Source organism: Danio rerio, chromosome 4, assembly GCF_052040795.2.
Source record: "Danio rerio strain M-AB ecotype USA chromosome 4, GRCz13ab, whole genome shotgun sequence".
In the NCBI taxonomy this organism is placed as follows: Eukaryota; Metazoa; Chordata; class Actinopteri; order Cypriniformes; family Danionidae; genus Danio; species Danio rerio.
In genome coordinates this window covers 46,146,544-46,169,520 of record NC_141024.2, presented here as the reverse complement: position 1 = coordinate 46,169,520, position 22,977 = coordinate 46,146,544, and the positions used below count along the sequence as shown (strand labels likewise).

General features: G+C 36.6%; 3 protein-coding genes across 7 annotated transcripts in view; 2 read left to right on the top strand and 1 right to left on the bottom strand.

Moving 5' to 3' along the window:
• The window catches only part of LOC148681922 (uncharacterized), a 31,869-nt gene extending 29,974 nt beyond the window's left edge, over window positions 1-1,895 (top strand). For both annotated transcript variants that reach the window (XM_088650333.1, XM_088650334.1), the window contains exons 4-5: window positions 275-372; window positions 1,232-1,895. The gene's annotated coding sequence lies outside the window, so the exon portion shown is untranslated. The remainder of the gene's footprint in view (window positions 1-274; window positions 373-1,231) is intronic.
• Window positions 1-22,977, top strand: part of LOC141375011 (zinc finger protein) — a 254,575-nt gene that overhangs the window by 101,149 nt on the left and 130,449 nt on the right. The window contains exons 1-3 of one of the 4 annotated variants that reach the window (XM_088649710.1): window positions 15,917-15,959; window positions 16,300-16,449; window positions 20,857-22,014. The exons of 2 other annotated variants lie outside the window; for them this stretch is intronic. In XM_088649710.1, the coding sequence (XP_088505836.1) occupies window positions 16,365-16,449; window positions 20,857-21,830 (1,059 nt within the window). In that variant the 5' untranslated portion in view covers window positions 15,917-15,959; window positions 16,300-16,364 and the 3' untranslated portion in view covers window positions 21,831-22,014. Of the gene's footprint in view, window positions 1-15,916; window positions 15,960-16,299; window positions 16,450-20,856; window positions 22,015-22,977 lie in introns of those variants that run through there. One more of the 4 variants, XM_088649709.1, reaches the window with a different exon arrangement.
• Window positions 963-11,505, bottom strand: LOC148681921 (uncharacterized). Its single transcript, XM_088650779.1, has 3 exons — window positions 11,450-11,505; window positions 9,411-9,555; window positions 963-3,405 (listed from the first exon to the last, which is right to left on the bottom strand). Exons 2-3 carry the CDS (start codon window positions 9,493-9,495, stop codon window positions 2,855-2,857), a joined length of 636 nt encoding a protein of 211 aa, XP_088506905.1. The 5' UTR covers window positions 9,496-9,555; window positions 11,450-11,505; the 3' UTR covers window positions 963-2,854.

Below are 22,977 nucleotides of genomic sequence, written 5' to 3'. Positions count from 1 at the left end.
GTAAGACAACTCATTTTTTGTTTATGTTTGTCAACTTTCAAGTCCGTAAGCATTATTCTTTGAGTAATTTGAAGCAACGTGATGTGTTTACTTTGGAGTAGCCGATAGCACGGCTGCTAGCTTGTATTGTTAAGCATATTAAATATACTTTTTAAAGCGTGTAAAAATGTACACATATGATAAGATGGCTAGTAGCATCAGTTTGCTAATATAATAAATGTCTTGTATAGTTACAGCGTTGTGACTTAGTTTGCTTTTTTTGTGTGTTTATTAGACTTTGGGAGACAGATGATGACCCGGAGCTGAAGGCTTTCTCTCCACTCGCTCAACTGTGCTTCACTTTGGCTCACAGAGGTTATAACCTCAACTAAGGTAAAGTGGATTTTAGCTTGTGTGACACACTCTCAGTATTGTTTACCATAGTACTTTTATTATAATGACTGAAATCACACGTAAATATGACTTAATAACAACATTAGCACTATTAAACTGACAGTGAACAATGTTGTACTTTGATAGTCATTGGCTGCTAACATGATATTAGGGATTAGCAAATAATACTCTTCTGAAATTATATTATTAGGGAGAAAGTCAGAATGTGTGAATATAAAACCAATTTTCCCTCAGACATTCACCTCATTCATCGGGTAAAATATTATGACCCCTATCGTGAATTATTTGTGCATGGTATTATTTGATAACAAAAACTAGAAGGGCAAAGAATTACTACAATATTTCTATATAATGCAGGCAGGTAAACTCACACTATCTTTGACTTCCTTTTTTTTTTAAATATTGGAAACGTGTAACCATTGACTTCCATATCTGTTTTTCCCACTATAGAAGTTAATGGTTACAGATTTTTAGCTTTCCTCAAAATATCTTGGTTTGTGATCAACAGAAGAAAGTCAATAAGGTTTGAAACCACTTGAGGGAGAGTAAAAAAATGTCCGTCCTGTCAATGAGAAAAGGCACTTTTTATTCACATATGAGGAATATTCATCTTGTAGAAGAAAAACAAATAACATTCAAAAAATTGAAGTTTGTTATTACATGCTCAACTTATAATGGGTACAGTCTACTGTATATGTGAGATGGTTTGCAGTTCACTATCCAGGGGTCTGCAAATGTGGTTGGGTTTTCTGTATTGTGTTATATTAAAAATCATATGGTGAATTTTAAAATATACAATATTATTAAACATGATTAAACTTTTGCATTATTTCCCCAGAATATATGCATCAGCCCTCACTGCGTGTCTGACGGTGGACTACTCGAGTTCATCACAGGCTCGACGAGAATGCAGAAGTGGCCACTACATTTGCTCTCCTTTCTAGATCCTTCCAGCGGGTTTACAAGGATGAAGCTGTCGGCATCTTTTTACACAGCATTCACAATTTAACACACATTAAAGACATGATGGTGTGGTACCCACATAAACGTTGGCCAACATACTGAAAAATTATTTTAGGTTTACTTTTAAATGGGTCAGATGATATATTTTCCTTTCAGTATACACACACTCACACAGATACTTATGCATAACGAATAAAAATGCTGGGTACTAACACTGCATATGATTTTGTGCTATATAAATAAAACTTGAACTTGAGTTGCATTTAGAATTTGAACTTGAATTAGGGTTGAAGTTTATTTAATCATAAATGCAGATCAGATCTGTTGATCAAATCTTTGTAAATATTTTATACTATAACAACTGTACTTGTCTTTTTATGGATAGTAGCCTAAATGGGATCTGATACAGATAATCTTATACCCAATGAAAAAATGACTTATTTAAAAACTTATTTTAATTGTTTTAATATTTGATGTTGTTTTTATTTTAATACAGAAGCTCTGAAAACCTTTTGTAAAATAAAAAAGATTTTCCAGTACCTTGTTTACATGTTTCTGCATTATTCCAGACGTTCTGTGTTATTTGTGTTTTGTATTCACTTATCTACTATTAAAAATAGTGTCAATGTGGCATAACTGTGTTAAATGCTCATTAGTTTCTGTAACTGGTAAGTATTAATACTTATAGATGATCAATACTAGCTTTGCTCTTGCCAGATAAGATTTTGTTATCTTACATATCTCTCTGTAAGCCAACACTGGCCTCACCATAAACCTGCTCTATTCTCCCTCACAAAAGAGTTAAATTACACTTCTCTGACTGCTGTTCTGTCTGCTGGTCTGTCCACAGGCTTATAATTGTAGGGCTGTGGTCTGTCGTTTGTGTGAGTCTCTCAGAATATCTTATCTCGGCATCCAAACGCGCACCACGATCAATTGTCTTCATAGTGTTTATATGCGCGAACTCCCTGGTCCTACGTCACTTCCGGTCTGGCGATTCAGACGCGGAAGTAAATTTCCGTGACTTAAAACAACTCCAAACGGCTTAATAATAAACTTTAACGTTTATTTTAAAGAAAATCTAATTCTTACTTTACTCTTACACACATTGTCTCACTGGGGTGTCTAACCTACAATATGCTCTTTAAGGTCTGAGGAGTTACTGAAACTCTTACCACACCGAAGCTGCGGTCACACTAGAGTTTGAGCATGCAAAATTCTGTTGTATGGTGCTGTGAAAAGGGGTGGAATTAAACAAGATGATTAGACATTTTTAAAAAGTGAGTGATTGGTCCCTATTTTACATATCTGTCCAGAGAGGTCATGTTTTGATCTTCGATTGGTCTCACACAGTCAAGTGATGCGATTTCGCAGGTCAGAGTTCATAAAGCTTGAACTTTTCCACGCAGTGAACTGCAAAACTTGTGTTTTCGATCTGATGCATTTGCGTGCGTAGGAATAGAAGTCTATGGGGAGAAAAGTCCAGTGTGACTACAGCTTAAGTGCATGTGAATGGTTTCTCTCCAGTGTGGATCCTCATGTGTATTTTAAGGGATGATGGTTTGCTGAAACTCTTCCCACAATGAGTGCAAGTGAATGGTTTCTCTCCAGTGTGGATCATCATGTGTTTAATAAGGTTTGAAGATAGGCCAAAACTCTTCCTACACTGAGTGCATGTAAATGGTTTCTTTCCAGTGTGGATCCTCATGTGTTTAATAAGGTTTGATGATAGGCTGAAACTCTTCCCACACTGAGTGCATGTGAATGGTTTCTCTCTAGTGTGGATCCTCATGTGTTGATTAAGAGATGATGATATGCTGAAACTCTTCCCACACTGAGTGCATGTGAATGGTTTCTCTCCAGTGTGGATCCTCATGTGAATCTTAAGATTGCCTTTTTTTCCAAAACTCTTTCCACACTGAGTGCAGGTGCAGATGAAAGGATTACTGTCTCTCCTTTTTAAAATACCATCAGTCTGTAAATGTGTTTTTCCCTCAATTTTGACATGATGTTCCACCTCTTTATTCCCCTCATTCTCTTCAATCAGGTCTGAAATAAATAAAACATTAGTTTTCATTAAGTCTTAAAAACTTTCATCAAAAGCTAAAAATTGAAAAGACACTAGAAACATTGGCTACACACACTGTAATTTTGATGCACATTAATTTGTAAAATAAATCAGGTCATATTGTGTTTGTTCCACATTTAAGCATATTCAATTCAATTCATCTTTATTTATCTAGTGCTTTTACAATGTAAATTGTGTCAAAGTTGCTTAAAGAGCATATTGTAGGTTAAAAAAACTTTCAAAAAAGGTAGAATCGTTTGAAAATGTGTCTGTTTTCCCACTTCCGGAAAGTCCCGGTGACTTCAGAAGAGTGAGTTATCTGACAGACGCGCGCTGATTACAGTGGGGCAGAGGAGCTAATAGCAGAAATGGCTGTTAGTTTTGGCGTAATTTATCATCATCGTGCTAGAGATCTGCACGGGACTAAATTTTGAATCCCGCCCGCACCCGCCAGGTTTTAGCCCGAACCCGACCGCTCCCGCTTATATTCAGCATTTGTTGTCCTGCTGCCCGCCCAGCCCCCTTCTCTACCCGCCATGCCCGATCCTGCTAAAGAGCGGGGGAGAACAAAATCAAAAACCACCCAGCTATATAGAGTCCAGACAGCCTATAACAAGCTGTCTGTATAAACACACACACATAAGCACCAAGCACACACACACAGACAAAGCTCTCTCTCTCATTCGCACTAACACACACAGCAACAAACAAGCTAAACACAGAATCACGCTATTTCATTTAAACACATACATACGAGTGCTCGCTCGGGAGTCCGTAGCGATATTGCTAGACGGCCTGCTCCAGTCCCAAATTAAACCCGTTACCGACCGCAGAAATCTGGTCCGGTCCCGCGACTGTCCTGCGGGAGACAGACCTCTACATGCAGACCTCTACATCGTGCTATATTCTTGCGTTTATGGGAACTGCACAAACTCCAGCATGTCAACAGATCAAGTCCACAAGTTTCCTGTCTCTATTTTGGTTCGTGAAATGGGATGAATCCAATAAGACTTATAGCTGACACGAACGACGAGAAACACTCCTGGATCAGTTGGAGATGCAACTCGATGAAAACGAGAGCTGTACACGATAAGACAACTCGTTTTACATTTATGTTTGTCAACATTCAAGTCCGTAAGCATGATTATTTGAGTAATTTGAAGCAACACGATGTGTTTACTTTGGAGTAGCCTAGCACTGCTGGTAGCTTGTATTGTATTCACATGCTCAACTTATAATGGGCACAGTCTACTGTATATGTGAGATGGTTTGCAGTTCACTTTCCAGGGGTCTGCAAATGTGGCTGGGTTCTCTGTATTATGTTATATTAAAAATCATATGGTGAATTTTAAAATATAATTATTATTAAACATGATTTCCCCAGAATATATGCATCAGCAATCACTGCGTCTCTGACAGTGGACTACTGGAGGTCTTCACAGGCTCGACGAGAATGCAGAACTGTCCACTACATTTGCTCTCCTTTCTAGATCCTTCCAGCGGGTTTACACGGATGAGGCTGTCGGCATCTTTTTACACAGCATTCAAAATTTAGCACACATTAAAGACATGATGGTGTGGTACCCACATGAATGTTGGCCAACTTACTGAAAAATTATTTTAGGTTTACTTTTAAATGGATCAAATGATATATTTTCCTTTCAGTATACACACACTCACACAGATACTTATACATATATAAAGAGCAAAAATGCAGGTATTATCACTGCTTATGTGGCATAACCGTGTTAAATACTCATTAGTTTCTGTTACTGGTAAGTATTAATATTTTTAGATGATCAATACTAGCTTTGCTATTGCCAGAAAAGATTTTGTTATCATGCATATCTCTCTGTAAGCCAACACTAGTCTCACCATGAACCTGCTTTGTTCTCCTCACAATCGAGTTAAATTACACTTCTCTGACTGCTGTTCTGTCTGCTGGTCTGTCCACAGGCTCATAATTGTATGGCTGTGGTCCGTTGTTTGTGTGAGTCTCTCAGAATATCTTATCTCAGCATCCAAACGCGCACCGCGATCAGTTGTCTTCATACTGTTATTTGCGCAGACTCCCTCATCCGACGTCACTTCCGGTCTGGCAATTTTTCAGATGTGGAAGTAAATTTCCGTGACTAAAAACGACTCCAAACGGCTTAATAATAAACTTTAACGTATATTTTAAAGACAATCTAGTTCCTACTTTACTCTTACACATTGTCTCACTGGGGTGGCTAACCTACAATATGCTCTTTAACATAGAAAATATAGTAAATTTTAACTCTGTCAGTACAGTTTTCAGAGTTTTACATAATTGACCATAAAAGTCATTTTGGTCATATGGATAAGACACATATTTGTAAATGGCCTATTTTTATTTGTATATATTCACAATTACAGCAAAATGTTTTTCTAAAAATTGTAAAGCAGACAGGGAATACTTGTTTATTCTGTGCCTGACCGGTAAACGCATCAGAAAAAAAGTTCTGGGGTAACAGCTGAACAAACAGCTGAATATTTGCCTCACAGACATGAGACATACCTGTACAGCATCTGCATAAAGACTGTAATGTGCACCTCTCCCCTTGTGTGCTGTTGGGTCATTTTCATCCTTTCTGGAATGATTTTGAATCTTAATTTGGCCAAAACTTTCTCTGTTTCAGCAAACGGACTGATATTTGTGGACATCTTATTTTGACATAATCTGGGAAAATGCTTAAAAACAAAAGAAAAACTCAGTACACAGGCCATTGGCCTCTATTATAACATTTTTTTTGATTGCTAATGTAGCGGAACGGTAAGTTGGGAGAAAATGAATACTAAACTAAAGCCGACTACGCCATCCTGATCACAGAGAATTTACCACAGATTCTTGGTGTAAGGAAAAGGCATGAGACGTGAATACCAAAGAATACAAAACATTATTTTCCTTAATTATCCAATATAAAAATCTCTTTTAAAAGCTTAATCGCCAATAGTAGCAGCACAGTCACGTCAAGAAACAACAATGACAATGGGAGGAGTTAGAGGCTCACAGGTGGCAGGTAAACTAGATACGTAGCACAAAACTCAGCAAAAATACAAATGGTTTTACCGAAAGGGCACCGCACACAAGCATACGTGAGCACACAACACACACTGCACTCCTTGTCGTATCTCACCACCGCACACGAGGGACAACTAGTGGCCTGCCTGGAAGCCTCGACTCCCACAATGAAAAAAAGTACAATTAACAATTGTACACAATTCACAAATCACAATCTCACACAAAAGACAGGAATCCCCAAACAAATACATTCATAAAAATATCTCCTTACAAGAGGAGAAAAACTCAAATACTACTACTAATACTACCACTAATAATAATAATAATAATAATAATCATCCCAATTTAAACTTACGCAAAAGAATAAACTTCCCACAGGAAGCCCAAATAAAACACACAAAACAATGGATTAAGCACAAATGAAGAAAAATAATAAAAGCACAGAATACATATGAACTCGCACACACACCCACACACAAATGTATCAGCTGCTATACCCTTATTGATACACAATTGACTGAATCCGTGTGTAAAGTTCACAATGTGAAGGCAAATAGCATCAGTGATTCACAGCGCAGTAGTTAGAATCTTCACATTAAAGTTTGCACATTAATCCAGTATCATATGATGAAAGCACGCATCAAAACAAACTCCAAGCAGCATAGTCAAACAGACTTTAAAAGCAGCATCAATAAAAGCAACAAGATAAAAGCAGCAGTATCACAATTGTTGCTCCAGACTCTCCAACAGTCCGTCCCCCAATCAGTTATCCTTACTAAATGGATAACAATATGTTAAGTTGCTAATATTGCCCATATTGTACATGAAATAGGGTCATATTTTGGTTGTAAGAGTCTCCAACAACAGTCTAATATGCATGCAAGGTCAAAAAACACTTTCATGGTCTTGTAATCTGCATTTATTTTTACCTAATTATCCCAGTGACTCCCGTATGAATCGTCCAGCGATTCATTTGGTCCCAAAACCCTCTTTAGCGCGAAGCTAATCTGCGCTGATTGGACCGATGACAGTCTGTTGCGATTGGTCGACACTGACTGCCTTCAGCGCGAGACAGAGTAAAATGCCCAACAGCTAATCAACAATATAAAAGTAGTCACAGTGCATACACGCTTCATAGTGTAAGGCGAGGATTTTGGCTGCCAGTGGGTGAATGTAAATACAGACAATGGACTTGAAAATAGCGATGACTAACTATTTTATTGAGCAAAAACTCCAAGAAATGGCAAGGAGATCTCCTAGCTTGTCATACTCTGCTCTTTTCAGACTCACACATACACACACACACACACGCACGGTTATAAGTAACAAATCACAACTAAATATATTTGCAAGCTAGAGTAAACGAGGCAACAACTTTAATCGCACGTGCTTACACTTGGGAAATGGAGGAAGAAACCGATCCAGCTTCTGACATAGTCAATCAGTAGTCTTTAGTCTGATCCTTCCTTTAACAAACGGCCGATGAAGTCTTCTTTGTAAGCATGTAGTTTCCAGAAGCACTCAAACTGCTCAAGGCTGGGCTATAATGCTGAGGTTTCATCTTTGGGTAGAGACTCAATAATATCCATCTGCACATTGCAGCTTCATTTGACCAGCAGGTTTGTGTTTGTGGCTTTTTCTTTGATAGTGAGCAGAGCCGCAGGTTTCAAATCTCCCGGGTTTGTGCGCGCAACTACTTGGTTTCGTTATCATGTCATGGCGAAACACCTAATGACTCGTTATCAAGATGACTCGTTTGAAGCACTATGGGTCGACTCTTTTATAGATGAATCAACAGTTTTAAACACTGTACACTTACAGATTTAAGCCTTAGCTGGATATTTAACTTCACTTAGAGCTGTTACACACTACATGGAAGGGCATTTGGCATTTTCAAAAAACCATAATATGGGCTCTTTAAAAAGCAAAAAGATTCCAATGGCGGCGCCTGCTGGTACGTGAAGCATATGGTAAATACTGACGAACTTTACACTTAAATGTTTGCGTATCATCAGCATGCTGTAATCCATTTCTTAAAGCAAAAGTCATTTTTAGACTAGTTTGTTGGCCAGTTGTAGTCAGTGCAATGCTAAACATTATTGTTCCACTATCATTTGTTTGTTTTGTTTCACGTCGCCCCACAGCAACATCGTACAATTTAGAAAACTGTACAATGTTTTATAATAATTAATTACTTTAATAAATTTTTTTATTTCATTCAGCATATTTAAAATTTGGGTCATCCTCGTTTTCTGACATACTTTAAATCAGGGTTTCTACAGGTGTCACCAAGTTAAATTTAAGACTTTTAAAGACATTTTTAAGACTATTATGAATGAAATTTTAGATTAAGGATTTTTTCAAACGGCCCAGATGAAAAAATTATTTTGTATATAATATTTAATAAATTTAATAAATCAATAATAATAATAATAATGATACTAAAATATTTTAGATATTTCTGATCAAAAGATCTTAATTATTGTGTAAAAACAAAAGAGCTCTACTTGGATCCAGACACTTTTTTACCCAAAATAAAATTTCTATAAAATAAAAAACAAATGAACAAAAGTTTTAAAAACTATAATAAACTAAATCTATACACAACAATATGTCCAGGTCGATATCCTCAGTAGTCCTTACCATTATGATAAATGGAGTTAAAATGTGATTTTTTAAATTAAAAAGTTGAGATGGATTGTTGGTGATTGTGTGGCTTTTGGCCAGATTGTGTAGCAGAACATAGAGGTAAAGTTGGTTTTATATTCACACATTCGTTCATTTAGAAGTCTCTATATTGTACTTTACCTCTATTAGCAGAACATGAACTAAGGAAAATGAAGACTTGTTAAAAAATATTTAAGACCTACAACAAAATATTTCAGTAAATTTAAGACTTTAAGGCCTAAAATTCTGAGTTGGTCTTTGAGAAAGAAAACCAACCTGTTTGTTCCTGCAGATCTTCCTGTTTGACTGTGAATGTTTCTTCAATGTTCACATCTTCACTCTCCTCTTTAATAAACGCCATCTTTATAACAGTGTGGAGATCAGTCACTTCAGCAGTTTTTCTGTGTTTGGACACTTTATCCTGTTTAAAATAAATAAAACAATGAACAGAAACAAAATAGCTTTTCTTCAACACTTGCTTTAACAGTTTCTTTATATGATAGAGGTAAAGTTGGTTTTATATTCACACATTCGTTCATTTAGAAGTCTCTATTGGTCCGTTTCCACTGAGTGGTACGGTTTGGTACGCTTTTATGGCCGTTTCCACTGTCAAAATGCGTACCGAGCCAAACCGTACCGTACCACTTTTTCGGGACCCTTTCGAAAGGGTCCCAAACTGCAGAAAGGGTCCCAAAAGGTGGAGCTACATGCGCAGCTGAACGCTATTGGTTTACAGAGATGCGTCATTCGTAGACGCAACAAGCCAGAATGTAAACAAAGGACACGCCATGTTTGAAATACACAGCGAGAGATTACAGCGGAATTATAAATACATATGCAGCCATGTTCAATCCTGCAAACAAACCCTGTCGTCATCATGATAAACAGCCACAAAGCCATGGAGAAGAGCGGATTTACCCTGTGCCGCGTAGTTTTTTACGAGCCAGTCTGAGGCCCGAGTGGTTTCGCTTTCTTCCTTGTGCTCGCCGCGCGTCTCTATCTGAAATAACAAACTTCTTGAGCTGATAATAATAACATGCACTTGATCATTGACAAGCTTTTGGAAACCCGATCCTGTGAGAAGCTGACAAACGAGAGTGACACATTCAGAAAGAAAAGGACAAACGCGAGAGTGGAGCGCGGTCCGCGGAAAAAAAGGTGAAGCAAAGGAGCACATTATTTCTTCAGCAAACGTGAACAAACTGCCTTGTTTTAATCTTTATCACCACCTTTTGGACTAATATGAACTGGGGATGATGGAATGAATCTCTAACAGAGGCTTTGTGTGCTGCTGAAGATTACAGACACAGATGAGAGGTTTACTCTGACTGTAGGCTATACTTTGTGTTGTTTTGAACCTAATTAATGACAAAATGTCTGCTTTGTGTAGTTCTTCTGTAGTTGGTAACATATCGTAGACTGTAAGGGTATGTATGTGTTCATATATGTTCATTTATTTATTTATTTAATATAATTATAGACGTTACAGTGGGCTATTTTGCACCGTCATTGATCTGCAGTTATAAACAACTCCTGTTTATAGAAAAGTTAGTAATAAACATTTATACAAAAATATTTATGTGTGTAAAGCATCTGTTTTGTGAGAAGTGCTTTTCATATGATATGCGAGCGACCTGTGCAGCTTTACTGTAGACATTTTCTCAAACGCGAAAATGACGTCGACTGAAACTTTGTCATACACCACACCCACCAAAAGGGTACCCTTGGTAGTGGAAACGCAAGGCTGATAAAGGTGACCCATACCGATCCGAACCGTACTGTACCAGTCAGTGGAAACGAGCCATATATTGTTTACCATGTTACTTTGAATATTCAATCTGAATTAACATGCAAGTGTGGCTTGAAAACAACATTAACACTGTTTATTGGATTGTGAACAATGTTGTACTTTGATAGTCATTGAGTGCTAATATGATTTCACTATTTAGAGTTTAAAAATAATACTTTAAAGAAATTTTATTATTAAGGGGAAAGTCTGAATTTGTGACTATAAAACCAACTTTACCTCTATGAAACAATTGCAACAAATAACCTGATAAAAAAACTAGTACTCAATTTCTTATATATAGTGATGTATACATAGCATAGAATTTTGCTATTTAATAAATTAAACCTTCATTTAAACACTTAATACACACATTTATGTTGTTCAAACAATAGCCCTTGATTATTAAAATAGTACTTCGTTAAACAAAGGATTAAAATAATAGTGAACAGCAGATACATGATATCGGAAGAAAAACCTGAAACTTTAATCAATCGGTTTATATCTGTGTAAAAGTTGTAAAACAAACCTTCCTCCAGTTGAATCGCAGCGCGGAAGCGGCGCAGCCTTATGACGTCACACACCACGCCAAAATAGAAGTCTTTTTGTTCAGCTTTTTTTTGCTATTCACTGTTGCAGTCAGGACATGACAAATTTCTCTCTCGTTTTCCATCTCACACAACATATTTGCTATCTCTCTCACATACACAGACATTCAGTATTTGAAGTTGATCAAAACTTTTCATCCAAACATTTTAACACAATTTTGAAAAACTTGTTTAATCCACTAAGTCTAAGTTTTTTTTTTTTGCAAAATGTTTACATCACAAAACAGGGAACAATCAACACTGCAAGGCATATTTACTGTTAAAATAAATAAAATAAAAAGAAAAATGTAAATCAGCTTTCTAAAATAATATCTTCTAGAACAATAGGGGGGACTGAAATCATCTTTAATGAAAGCCAAGTATAAATCGGAAGTTAAAAGTGAATTTACAATAATAAATAAGTGATCGAGTGTTTCTGGAAGATTTGAGCAGAAGCTACACATGTCAACATCAAAGTTAAATCTTTTTTGAATAAACTCATTCATACTGGATAGACGTGTGGAGCGGATTATGTAGAGAAAGCATGAAAAAAATAAATAAGTAATTTTAAAATAATGTGCATCCCAGTTTGACTTATCACCCCATCACACTAACTTTTTTCATCTGTAAATGATGTACTTTTGCTTAAAATGACATCACAAAACAGAATTGATATCAAAGCAGGGAATTACGAAAATTCATTTACATTTCTTTTTTTTTTCTTTTTTTTTCTTGTTAGACAGGGTCTGTCAAGCTCAACCCAACCACCCCGTCATGCAAAATAGATAGGGTAAACTTATTTATTTATTTATATTACATTTTAAAGAAGAGTAAATTTAGATTGAATTATTGTAAGCTAGGTGAGGAACATGACCACAGGTGATTTGCGGCTATTTTTGGATGCTACCACCCTGTCACATTTTTTATTGTGATGGGGTGGTAAGGGATGTGATGGCATGGTTCTGCATCCTATTTGAATGTGAAGATGTATAAAAATCAAAGAGGGGTGACTCAGTGGCGCAGTAGGTAGTGCTGTCGCCTCACAGCAAGAAGGTCGCTGGTTTGAGCCATGGATGGGTCAGTTGGCATTTCTGTGTGGAGTTTGCATGTTCTCCTTGAGTTAGTGTGGCTTTCCTCTGCTTGCTCCGGTTTCCCCCACAGTCCAAAGACATGCGGTACAGGTGAATTGAGTAAGCTAAATTGTCTGTAGTGTATGAATGTGAGTGGGTGTGTATGGATATTTACCAGGGATGGGTTGCGGCTGGCAGGGCATCCGCTGTGTAAAACATCTGCTGGAAAAGTTGGCGGTTCGTTCCGCTGTGGCAACCCTAAATTAATAAACGGACTAGGACGAAAAGAAAATGAATGTATGAAATTAAACATTCTAATATAGGGCTAATCAATTCATTTAGTCATTTTCTTTTAATTTAACTCTGTTTGGTTTCTCATGCACTTCATTACTTTCTCTTTCACACACTCAGTTTTAGTCATTCACTCATAATCCTTCACTCAAACATTCATAATCTGTTTTTAATAAAACAATTCACATTTTATAACAATTGCAGACAGATCTGTTTCCATCAAGAGTAGTACACAGTTCAGATTAAACATTATTGGACATACAGTGCTCAGTGTAAGAGGGTTAAAATAATGTTTAATTGTCTTTCACCAAAATGGGTTATTTTGTTTATTTTGTGGTTGTTGGGAGACCTCTTGTGGCAACAGTGTTTGATTGTTTCTTTCACCTTTCACCTGCAAAGCCCCGCCTACAGAAGAAAATGGTTGCTGAATACAGAAAGGCGGTAGGTAAACTGTGCTCCAGCTAAATGTGACAAATTTTGTATTTTAACACATATTAATAACACATACAAGCCCAATATGAACATTAAGTGATGTTTTAGATCAAATCTGTCGAATGATTGCCGTGTGTGACAAACTTTGTATGGTTTAATTTGCTCATGCTATGTGTAGCTGGAATGATGACATTAGTATGTGCAGGGGTGATTTCTTACTATTTGTTTGGTTTTTTTAGATGCATGTTTAAATGCATACTGTTGCCAGAGGATGTATATTTCTGTTACAGGTATGTTGAACTTTTGTAAATAAATAATGTTTTGTTAAAATGACTTTATGTGGCAACACAGCAGAAAATGGTTGCTGAATACAGAAAGGCAATGCATGTTTAAATGCATACTGTTGCCAGAGGATGTATATTTCTGTTACAGAATAAACAACGCAGAACGCAGTTCTCTGTGTCCGCCTGAGTGATTTGTGTCATCAGGAAGAAAAGCGTTACATCAGCACTCATTCTTTTTTGGCTTAGTCCCTTTATTAATCTGGGGTTACCACAACAGAATGAACCACCAACTTATCCAGCATATTTTTTACGCAGCGGATGCCCTTCCATCATGGGAAACACATATACTCATTCACACATATACACTAAAGACAATTTTGCTTACCCAATTCACCTTTACCACATGTGTTTGAACTTGTAGGGGAAACCGGAGAAAACCCACAGCAACACGGGGTGAACATGCAAACTCCACACAGAAATGTCAACTGATCAAGCCGAGGTGGTCCATCTTACCTCTGGTCTAATTTTATTCTTTCATTTTTTCACTCATTTTCTTAGTCCCTTTATTAATCCGGGGTCGCCACAGCGGAATGAACCGCCAACTTATCCAGCAAGTTTTTACGCAGCGGATGCCCTTCCAGCCGCAACCCATCTCTGGGAAACATCCATACACATTCACACACACATTATGGATAATTTAGCCCACCCAATTCACCTGTACGGCATGTCTTTGGACTGTGGGGTAAACCGGAGCACCCAGAGGAAACCCACGCGAAGGCAGGGAGAACATGCAAACTCCACAAAGAAACGCCAACTGAGCCGAGGTTCGAACCAGCAACCTTCTTGCTGTAATGCGACAGCACTACCTACTGCGCCACTGCCTCGGCCTAATTTTACATACCCCAAAATAAAAGTGATATATTTTTAACTTCAATATTGAACCTGTTAAAAGGTTTAAACTGGTTAAATTACTTTTAAAACATATTGTCCTTACCACCCTGTCACAGTGAACAACCCCGTCACAGCAGATGCCACACTGTCATTTTTATAAAAGGTTTATGAAAAGGAAATGAAATGTTACATAAATTAATGTTGAATGGTGTTCTTGCTTTGTGGATTTAATGAATAAAAATGTAAGTTGATTTGTATTGTTTTAAGTGAATTAGTTTTTTTCAGTCAAAAAAATGAGGCAATGGAGATGTCAAATTTATTTTTAAAGTTAAAAATTTAATAATAAAAAAAGTAATCAAACTACAGACTTTCTATTGATAGCTGCATAAAAGAGGACATTTTATAATTTGGAAAACATTTAAAATTAAAAAGCAATTCATTTTTTTACTACTGTAATATCATACATATTGTGCGTAACGATGTGGTACAAGAGAGGCTCTCTTGCCTAAAGAAACGCAACAATTAATAAGGATTTTGAGCCTGAGGTGGGAAAATAGCTGTTTTGGAGGGTTAAGATATCTTGCAAGTTTTTTTTTAATTATTTGTACTTAATGAGAATTTAGAAAATTTCAATGTGGAAATGGCACCCTTTCATATGAATTGTCGTCTCTTATTATCTGTATTCTACGTTTCTTGCCATTCTTTAGCAATATCTTCAGTAATAATATTTAACTTTACCTTTACTTTAAGAAGCATTAAGGGTAGTACACATAAAAAGTACAATTCTGTCATTTACTCATCCTCTACTTGATCCAAACCTGTTTGAGTTTCTTCTGCTGAATGCAAATAAAGATATACTGAAGAATACAGCGACAAAAAACAGCAACTATGGTTCAACGGCACAAAGTGTTCTTGGGGCTCCATTACAATTGAACCACTTGTTTTTGGTTCCTTTTCTGGACTTTAAGCATCTTGGGACTCTCAGATTTCATCTAAAAAGTCTTCATTTGTGTTCTGAAGATGAGCAAAGTTCTCAGGGGATTGAAACAGGTGGTGGACAATGCCTGAGTGCCTAGACTGCACTAAAACCCTAAATATAGCCTATGAAGTTGTAGAAATAGGAAAGTAGATGTCATAATTACAGGGATGAGATTTGGATATTAATAGTTATGTGTTTTAGACCTGCAAGTCATCATAAAGTGGATTACAAAAAGTTTTTCAAAATTGCCATAAAAAAGTTTAGATTAAAGGTTTTGATCAACTTCAAATACTGTTTATCTGTGCCTCTCTCGTTTTGTGTGTTTGTGATAGAGAGAGAGAGAGCAGATATAGTGGAAAGTGGAAAACGAGGGAGAAATGTATCAATAAGTCATGACTGCAACAGTAAGTGGCAAAAAAGCTAAACAAAAAAGACTTTTATTTTGGCGTGGTGTGTGACGTCATAAGGCTGCGCCGCTCCTACGCTGGAATTCGACTGGAGAGAGGTTTGTGTTTAAAACTTTTACCGAAATATAAACTGATTGATTAAAGTTTCAGGATTTTCATCCAATGCTAAATTATGAATCTGCTGTTTACAATATTATTTAACCCTTTATACAACGTAGTACTATTTTACTCACAGTAATGAAGGTCTTTGAATAAGTTAACAGAAATGTGTGTAATACATATTTTAATGACCTTTTAATTTACCTGATTTCTTTTTGTTAATTACTCTCATATAAAGAAACTGTTGAAGCAAGTGTTGAAGATAAATTATTTTGTTTCTGTATATTGTTTTATTTATTTTAAACAGGACATTTTTATTGTTTTGCTCATTTTAAACAGAATAAAGTGTCCAAACACAGAGAAAAACTCCTGCTGAAGCGACTGATCTCCACACTGTTATAAAGATGGCGTTTATTAAAGAGGAGAGTGAAGATCTGAAGATTGAAGAAACATTCACAGTCAAACAGGAAGATTTGCAGGAACAAACAGGTTGATTTTCATTCTCAAAGACCAACTCAGTCATTTGATCCTCTATCAGATATATTTTAATAATAAGAATACTAAATATAATCCATCTTGCAGCCCTGAGTGTGCTGCCTAATTCTCCTTAATTCACATAAGCACTCATTGAAAGACAGGAATGAGTTTCTTTTGTTACTTCTTCTCATGTCTTTTGTCATTATTTTATGTATTATTAGTCTCCCATTTTCTTTACCTTCTTAAGGTTATTGCTTTTCTTGTTCTCCTACTGTTTGTAAAGTGTCCTTAAGCACTGGCACTATATAAAATAAATAAAAACAATAAACAAATAAAAAAGTTTAACTGAGCTGAGGATATTTGACTTACAGTATTCCCATAGAACAGGGGTGTCCAAACTACGGCCCGTGGGCCAATATTAATAGAATCTGGCCGCTATACAAAAATAAACGTAATTCAATAAATAACCACCGGGTATCGCTATTACATGCCTTAAATTAGTCATTACTTCTTGTTATGAAGTAAAACTAACCAACCAAACTGAAGGAAACATAATTGATAATCACATTTTGGCGAGCCATGGCGCACCAAGAAAAAGGAAAATCAACAGTCAGTGCAAGAAGTTTCAGTCACGTTGGGGCAAAGAATTTTTCTTCACAGAGGTCAGCGGGAAATGTATCTGTTTAATTTGCCAGGAATCAGTTGCAGTAATGAAGGAATGTAATATTAAAAGACATTATCAAACAAAGCATCAGGCCTTCAGCTCTTACACTGGTGCCGAATGAGATCAGAAAGTAAAACAATTAGCAGCGCCCCATCAGCTCAACAACAGCAGTTTTTTTTTGTGCTATTAAAGTGCAAGAAAATTCTACACTGCACTGCAAAAAATGTTTTTTTATTTATATTTTTTGTCTTGTTTCAAGTCCAAATATCTAAAAAATCTTAAATAAAGGAGAATTTTCTAATTTGTTATGAGAAATAATATGCCAATATTAAGTGAGTTTTTCCTTAAAACAAGCTAAAATAATCTGCCAATGGGTTAAGCAAAATAATCTTGTTTTTCCTTTTGACATAAGATTATTTTGCTTACCCCATTGGCAGATTAATTTGCTTGTTTTAAGGAAAAAATTGCATATTAGGGAAAATATAAGCATTTTATTTCTCAAAACAAGACAACTTTTTTTTTTTTTTAGATTTTTTAGATATTTGGACTCAAAACAAGACAACAAAAAATCTAAGTAAGAAAAGCATTTTTTGCAGTTTGGCGAGTTATGAGGTAGTTCAGCTAATCGCACAGCACAGGAAACACTTCACTGAAGGAGAATTTATAAAGGATGAGTGTTGCAACTGTAATTTGCCCAGAGAAGATTCAAGTTTTTTACATTTACATTACATTTACATTTAGTCATTTAGCAGACGCTTTTATCCAAAGCGACTTACAAATGAGGACAAGGAAGCAATTTGCACAACTAAGAGCAACAATGAATAAGTATTAAAGGCAAGTTTCATGTCTGTAAAGTCTAAGAAGGGAAGTGTTAGTAGTTTTTTTTTTTTTTTTTTTTTTTTTTTTTGTACAATTAGTGTGATATTCAAAGAGGCAATTGCAGATTAGGAAGTGAAGTGGAGACTAAATAGTTGAGTTTTTAGTCGTTTCTTGAAAATAGCGAGTGACTCTGCTGTTCTGATGCAGTTAGGGAGTTCATTCCACCAACTGGGCAGATTGAGCGTGAGCGTTCGCGAAAGTGATTTTTTCCCTCTTTGGGATGGAACCACGAGGCGACGTTCATTCACAGAACGCAAGTTTCTGGAGGGCACATAGATCTGCAGAAGTGAGTGCAGATAAGAAGGTGCTAGGCCAGAAGTCACTTTGTAGGCAAACATCAGAGTTTTGAATTTGATGCGAGCAGCAACTGGCAGCCAGTGCAAATGGACTAGCAGCGGAGTGACATGTGCTCGTTTCGGTTCATTGAAGACAACCCGTGCTGCTGCATTCTGGAGCAGTTGAAGAGGCTTGATAGAGTTAGCTGGAAGCCCAGCTAGTAGAGAGTTGCAGTAATCCAGTTTGGAGAGAACAAGAGCTTGAACAAGGAGTTGAGCTGCATGTTCAGATAAGAAGGGTCGGATCTTTCTGATGTTATAGAGTGCAAATCTGCACGATCGAGCAGATCTAGAAATGTGGTCAGAGAAGTTTTTAAAAACTTAAGTCTTTCTAGAAACACAGTTGGACGACCAAAATAAAATAATTTCTTAATAAAATACATGCACACATCCATCCATCCATCTATATATATAAATATATATATAAATGTATATGTATATATATATATATATATATATATATATATATATATATATATATATATATATATATATATATATATATGCATGTCTGTGTGATGTATGTAAAATTTGGCCCGGGACAACATTTGTTTTTGCATCTGGCCCTCGGCCCAAAAAGTTTGGACACCCCTGCCATAGAAGATATCTGTTATTACAGTGATGGTGTTGGCTTAGTACTTTCCATTTGCATATGTCACGTTGATCACAATTCCCCTTTTTTTGATCAACTTTATGGGTTTAAAGTTGTTTCTAGAAGTTGTTGCTAGTTCTCACAGATAGTATTTGAGTTAAAAGTACATCATTATTATAATAATTACCAGGACTATTCTTAACAGGGTTTCTGCTGGGTCTTAAAATGTCGTAAATTCCAAAATCTAAATTTCAGGCTTTAAAAAGTCCTAAATTTACTGAAATATTGTGTTGTAGGTCCTAAATCTTTTTAAACAAGTCTTCATTTTCCTTTGTTCATGTTTTGCTACCCAATCTGGCCAAAACCCATACAATCACCAACAATCCATCTCAATAAAACTTTCCACTTTTTATTCAAAAAGGGCATTTTAACTCCATTTATCATAATGGTTTAATTATTCACTAATGCACTATGCACTAATTTGATATCTGCTGAATGAAATGGACACTAAAATAATTATTTATTATAAAACATTGTACAGTATTCTAAACTATATGATGTTGCTGTGGGACGACATGAGGGAAAAAAAACAAATTATAGTGGAACAATAACATTTAGCATTGCACTGACTTCAACTGGCCAACAAACCAGTCTAAAAATGACTTTTGCTGATTAAGAAATGGATTTCAGCATGCTGATGATATGCAAAAAATTGTTAACCCTGGGTCAATCTAACTCTGGGTCATTCTAACTCTGGATAAACAGAATCCTGACCACCGTAAAACAGGAAAAAAAAGAAATTGTCTTTCTCGCCTCATTATGGATTTAGTTTCATCGGCTAGACACCGGCCTCACAGCTCCGTGAATGTCAGTACTGTCACTTATTGTTCTGCGATCGGTAAATGTAGCTTGTGTGAACGCTACTTGACTAAAATAATAGCTTCGCTACACAAAAGCTATTTAATTTAAAAAGTAGTGACACTACCACCACACTACTGAGAAATGTAGATAAGCTAGTAGCGTCACTACTTGCAGCGACGCTACTGCCCAACACTGTGTGATGGCAATATTTCTAATGTAGAAATGTCTTCATTACTGATAGCTAAAGCTGTTTCAGTAACCAAAAGAGGTCTCCAGTGTACAGAACTGCACAATAGGTGATTGGTGCTGATGAGCAGTATTTCACACGGTGTGTTTGGCACCCCTCATATAGTAATCCAGGGCCGTAACACCCATCGGTACCTCGGGTACTCTGATTAGGTTTTGCATATAAATACTTGCACTTGACACATTTGTTTCAGACTGTTATTTGCCTATTACATTCTAAATGATGTAAATTCTAGTACATAATTTTTTAACTGTACCTTTAGAACCTTATAACAGCAATAAAAGCAGCATCGAAGCAGTCTCCCTTTAGTCATTCCACCTCTTCACGGAGACTGTCAGACTGATCTGGTGTATTAAAAAACTATTGTGGGTTCTGGAACTGAACAATAATGATGTTCCAGATGCTGGACATCCACTGGCACTAGATCATCATCAATTTAAGAACAAATCTCCCTTCTTTGCCATCCTCTGATGCGTTTAGGTTTCGCCGCAAAATTAAATTTTGCTGTATAATGCGCTATGCGGACGTAAAGAACCTGACTGATATTCTACCGGAACCATGTCAGCAGAGTTTGTGCATAGTCCATAAACTATAACTTCTATGTTAAGCGGCTTTGAAACAATTTACATTGTAAAAGCACTAGATAAATAAAGATTAATTGAATTGAATCTGCTTAAATGTGTACACGTTAATGGACCAAACACAATATGATTTGATTTATTTTACATTTACTGTGCATCAAAATTCCAGTGTGTGTAGCCAATGTTTCCAGTGTCTTTTCACTTTTCAGCTTTTGATGAGAGTTTTTAAGACTTGATAACAACTAGTGTTTTTTTTTCAGACCTAATTGAAGAGAAAGAGGAGAGTAAAGAGGAGGAACATCATGTCAAAATTGAGGAAAAAACTAATTTACAGACTGATGATATTTTGAAAAGGAGAGACAATAATTGTTTTACCTGCACTCAGTGTGGAAAGAGTTTTGGAAGAAAAGGCAATCTTAAGATTCATATGAGAATCCACAGTGGAGAGAAACCATTCACATGCACTCAGTGTGGGAAGAGTTTCAACCAATCATCAAACCTTAATATACACATGAGGATCCACACTAGAAAGAAACCATTCAAATGCACTCAATGTGGGAAAAGTTTTAACCGCTCATCAGACCTTCATCAACATATGAGGATTCACACTGGAGAGAAACCATTCACATGCACTCAGTGTGAGAAGAATTTTAACTGCTCATCAAACCTTAATACACACATGAGAATCCACACTGGAGAGAAACCATTCACATGCACTCAGTGTGGGAAGAGTTTTAACTTTTCATCAAACCTTCATCGACACATGAGGATTCACACTGGAGAGAAACCATTCACATGCCCTCAGTGTGGGAAGAGTTTCTTCCACTTATCACACCTTAATCGACACATGATGATCCACACTGGAGAGAAACCATTCAAATGCACTCAATGTGGGAAAAGTTTTAACCGCTCATCAGACCTTCATCAACATATAAGGATTCACACTGGAGAGAAACCATTCACATGCACTCAGTGTGAGAAGAGTTTTAATTGCTCATCAAACCTTTATACACACATGAGAATCCACACTGGAGAGAAACCATTCAAATGCACTCAATGTGGGAAAAGTTTTAACTGCTCATCAGACCTTTATAAACACATGAGAATCCACACTGGAGAGAAACCATTCACATGCACTCAGTGTGGGAAGAGTTTTAACTTTTCATCAAACCTTCATCGACACATGAGGACCCACACTGGAGAGAAACCATTCATGTCTAATCATCTTGTTTAATCCCGCCCCTTTTTGCAGCGGCGTACAACAGAATTTCGCATACTCAATAGTGATGGGAAGTTCGGATCATTTTACTGACTAGGATCTTTGAGTCTCGTTCATCGAGATGTACAAATGTTTTTTCGAGTCATTTTGTTTATTCGGTTCAATTTGCCAAAATTGTATTAAAATGTTACAAAATGCTTCCAAACACATCTACAACTAGCCCAGAAGGTTGATTACACAACAAATAAGTCATAAATAGAATACTATAAGAATGAAAAAATAATAATTCAATGTTTACCTGCTCACCTCTTCATGTCTTCAAATGTCAGTGGTGCGTTCACATTACACTGACATTCACATATAATCTTAACCAATGTACCCAGTCTGAGCCGATAGGAGCCATGATAATTAGTTCACCTTTCGAGTCTTCTGGTTCTTGAGTCGTTCGGTCATCACTTGAACGAATGACTCAAACCCGAGGACTCGAGAGGTGAACGGATCAATTCTTTTTCCGGCTCTAAATGCATACGATTGGCTTCTTTCTTTCACGTGATGAACGACTCAGAACGAGGCCTTGAGAGGTGAATGGATCAATTATTTTTCTGGCTCTAAATGCATATAATTGGCTAGGCCAGTGGTTCTCAAACTGTGGTAGTGGTACGCGGGCTTCCTCCTAGTGGTACGCGAAGGAACCGCTGAATAATGAAAGAAACAATTAACACTTTTAATCCTTTAATGCGTAATATAACATTGATGTGATCAGCATTGGCTGTTTTGTGAAGCGTACGATCATAACGCTGTGCTTAGAATGTTTATTTTAGTGCAATGTGTCATAAGCTGTTGTAAATCATTTGACGAAGTTTAAGAATTAATTCTGAAGCGTGATTTGACTGACATGAAAAGTGGCCAATCACAGTCGACCTTGTCTAGTTGCGTGAAACGTAAGGGCGGGACAAATGCTTTCTGTGTTGCAGAGACAGAAAAAACAACTTAAAAACAAATGTTTTGTTGGAATAATGCTTCTCGGATGTTTTCACTATAGAGATGTCTAGCAGAGTAATTAAACCGCGGACATATTTCCTGCCTTTTTGATGATCTACAAACACGTTTCGCTCTCCGACAGCCAGTCTCTCGCCTCTGAGCTGTCACTCCTCTAAATACA

Coding starts and splice junctions, on each gene's coding strand:
- LOC148681921 (XM_088650779.1), bottom strand. CDS start 9,495: ATGGCGTTTATTAAAGAGGAGAGTGAAGATGTGAACATTGAAGAAACA. Junction 3,406..9,410: donor AGATCTGCAGGAACAAACAG/GTTGGTTTTCTT, acceptor TATTTATTTCAG/ACCTGATTGAAGAGAATGAG.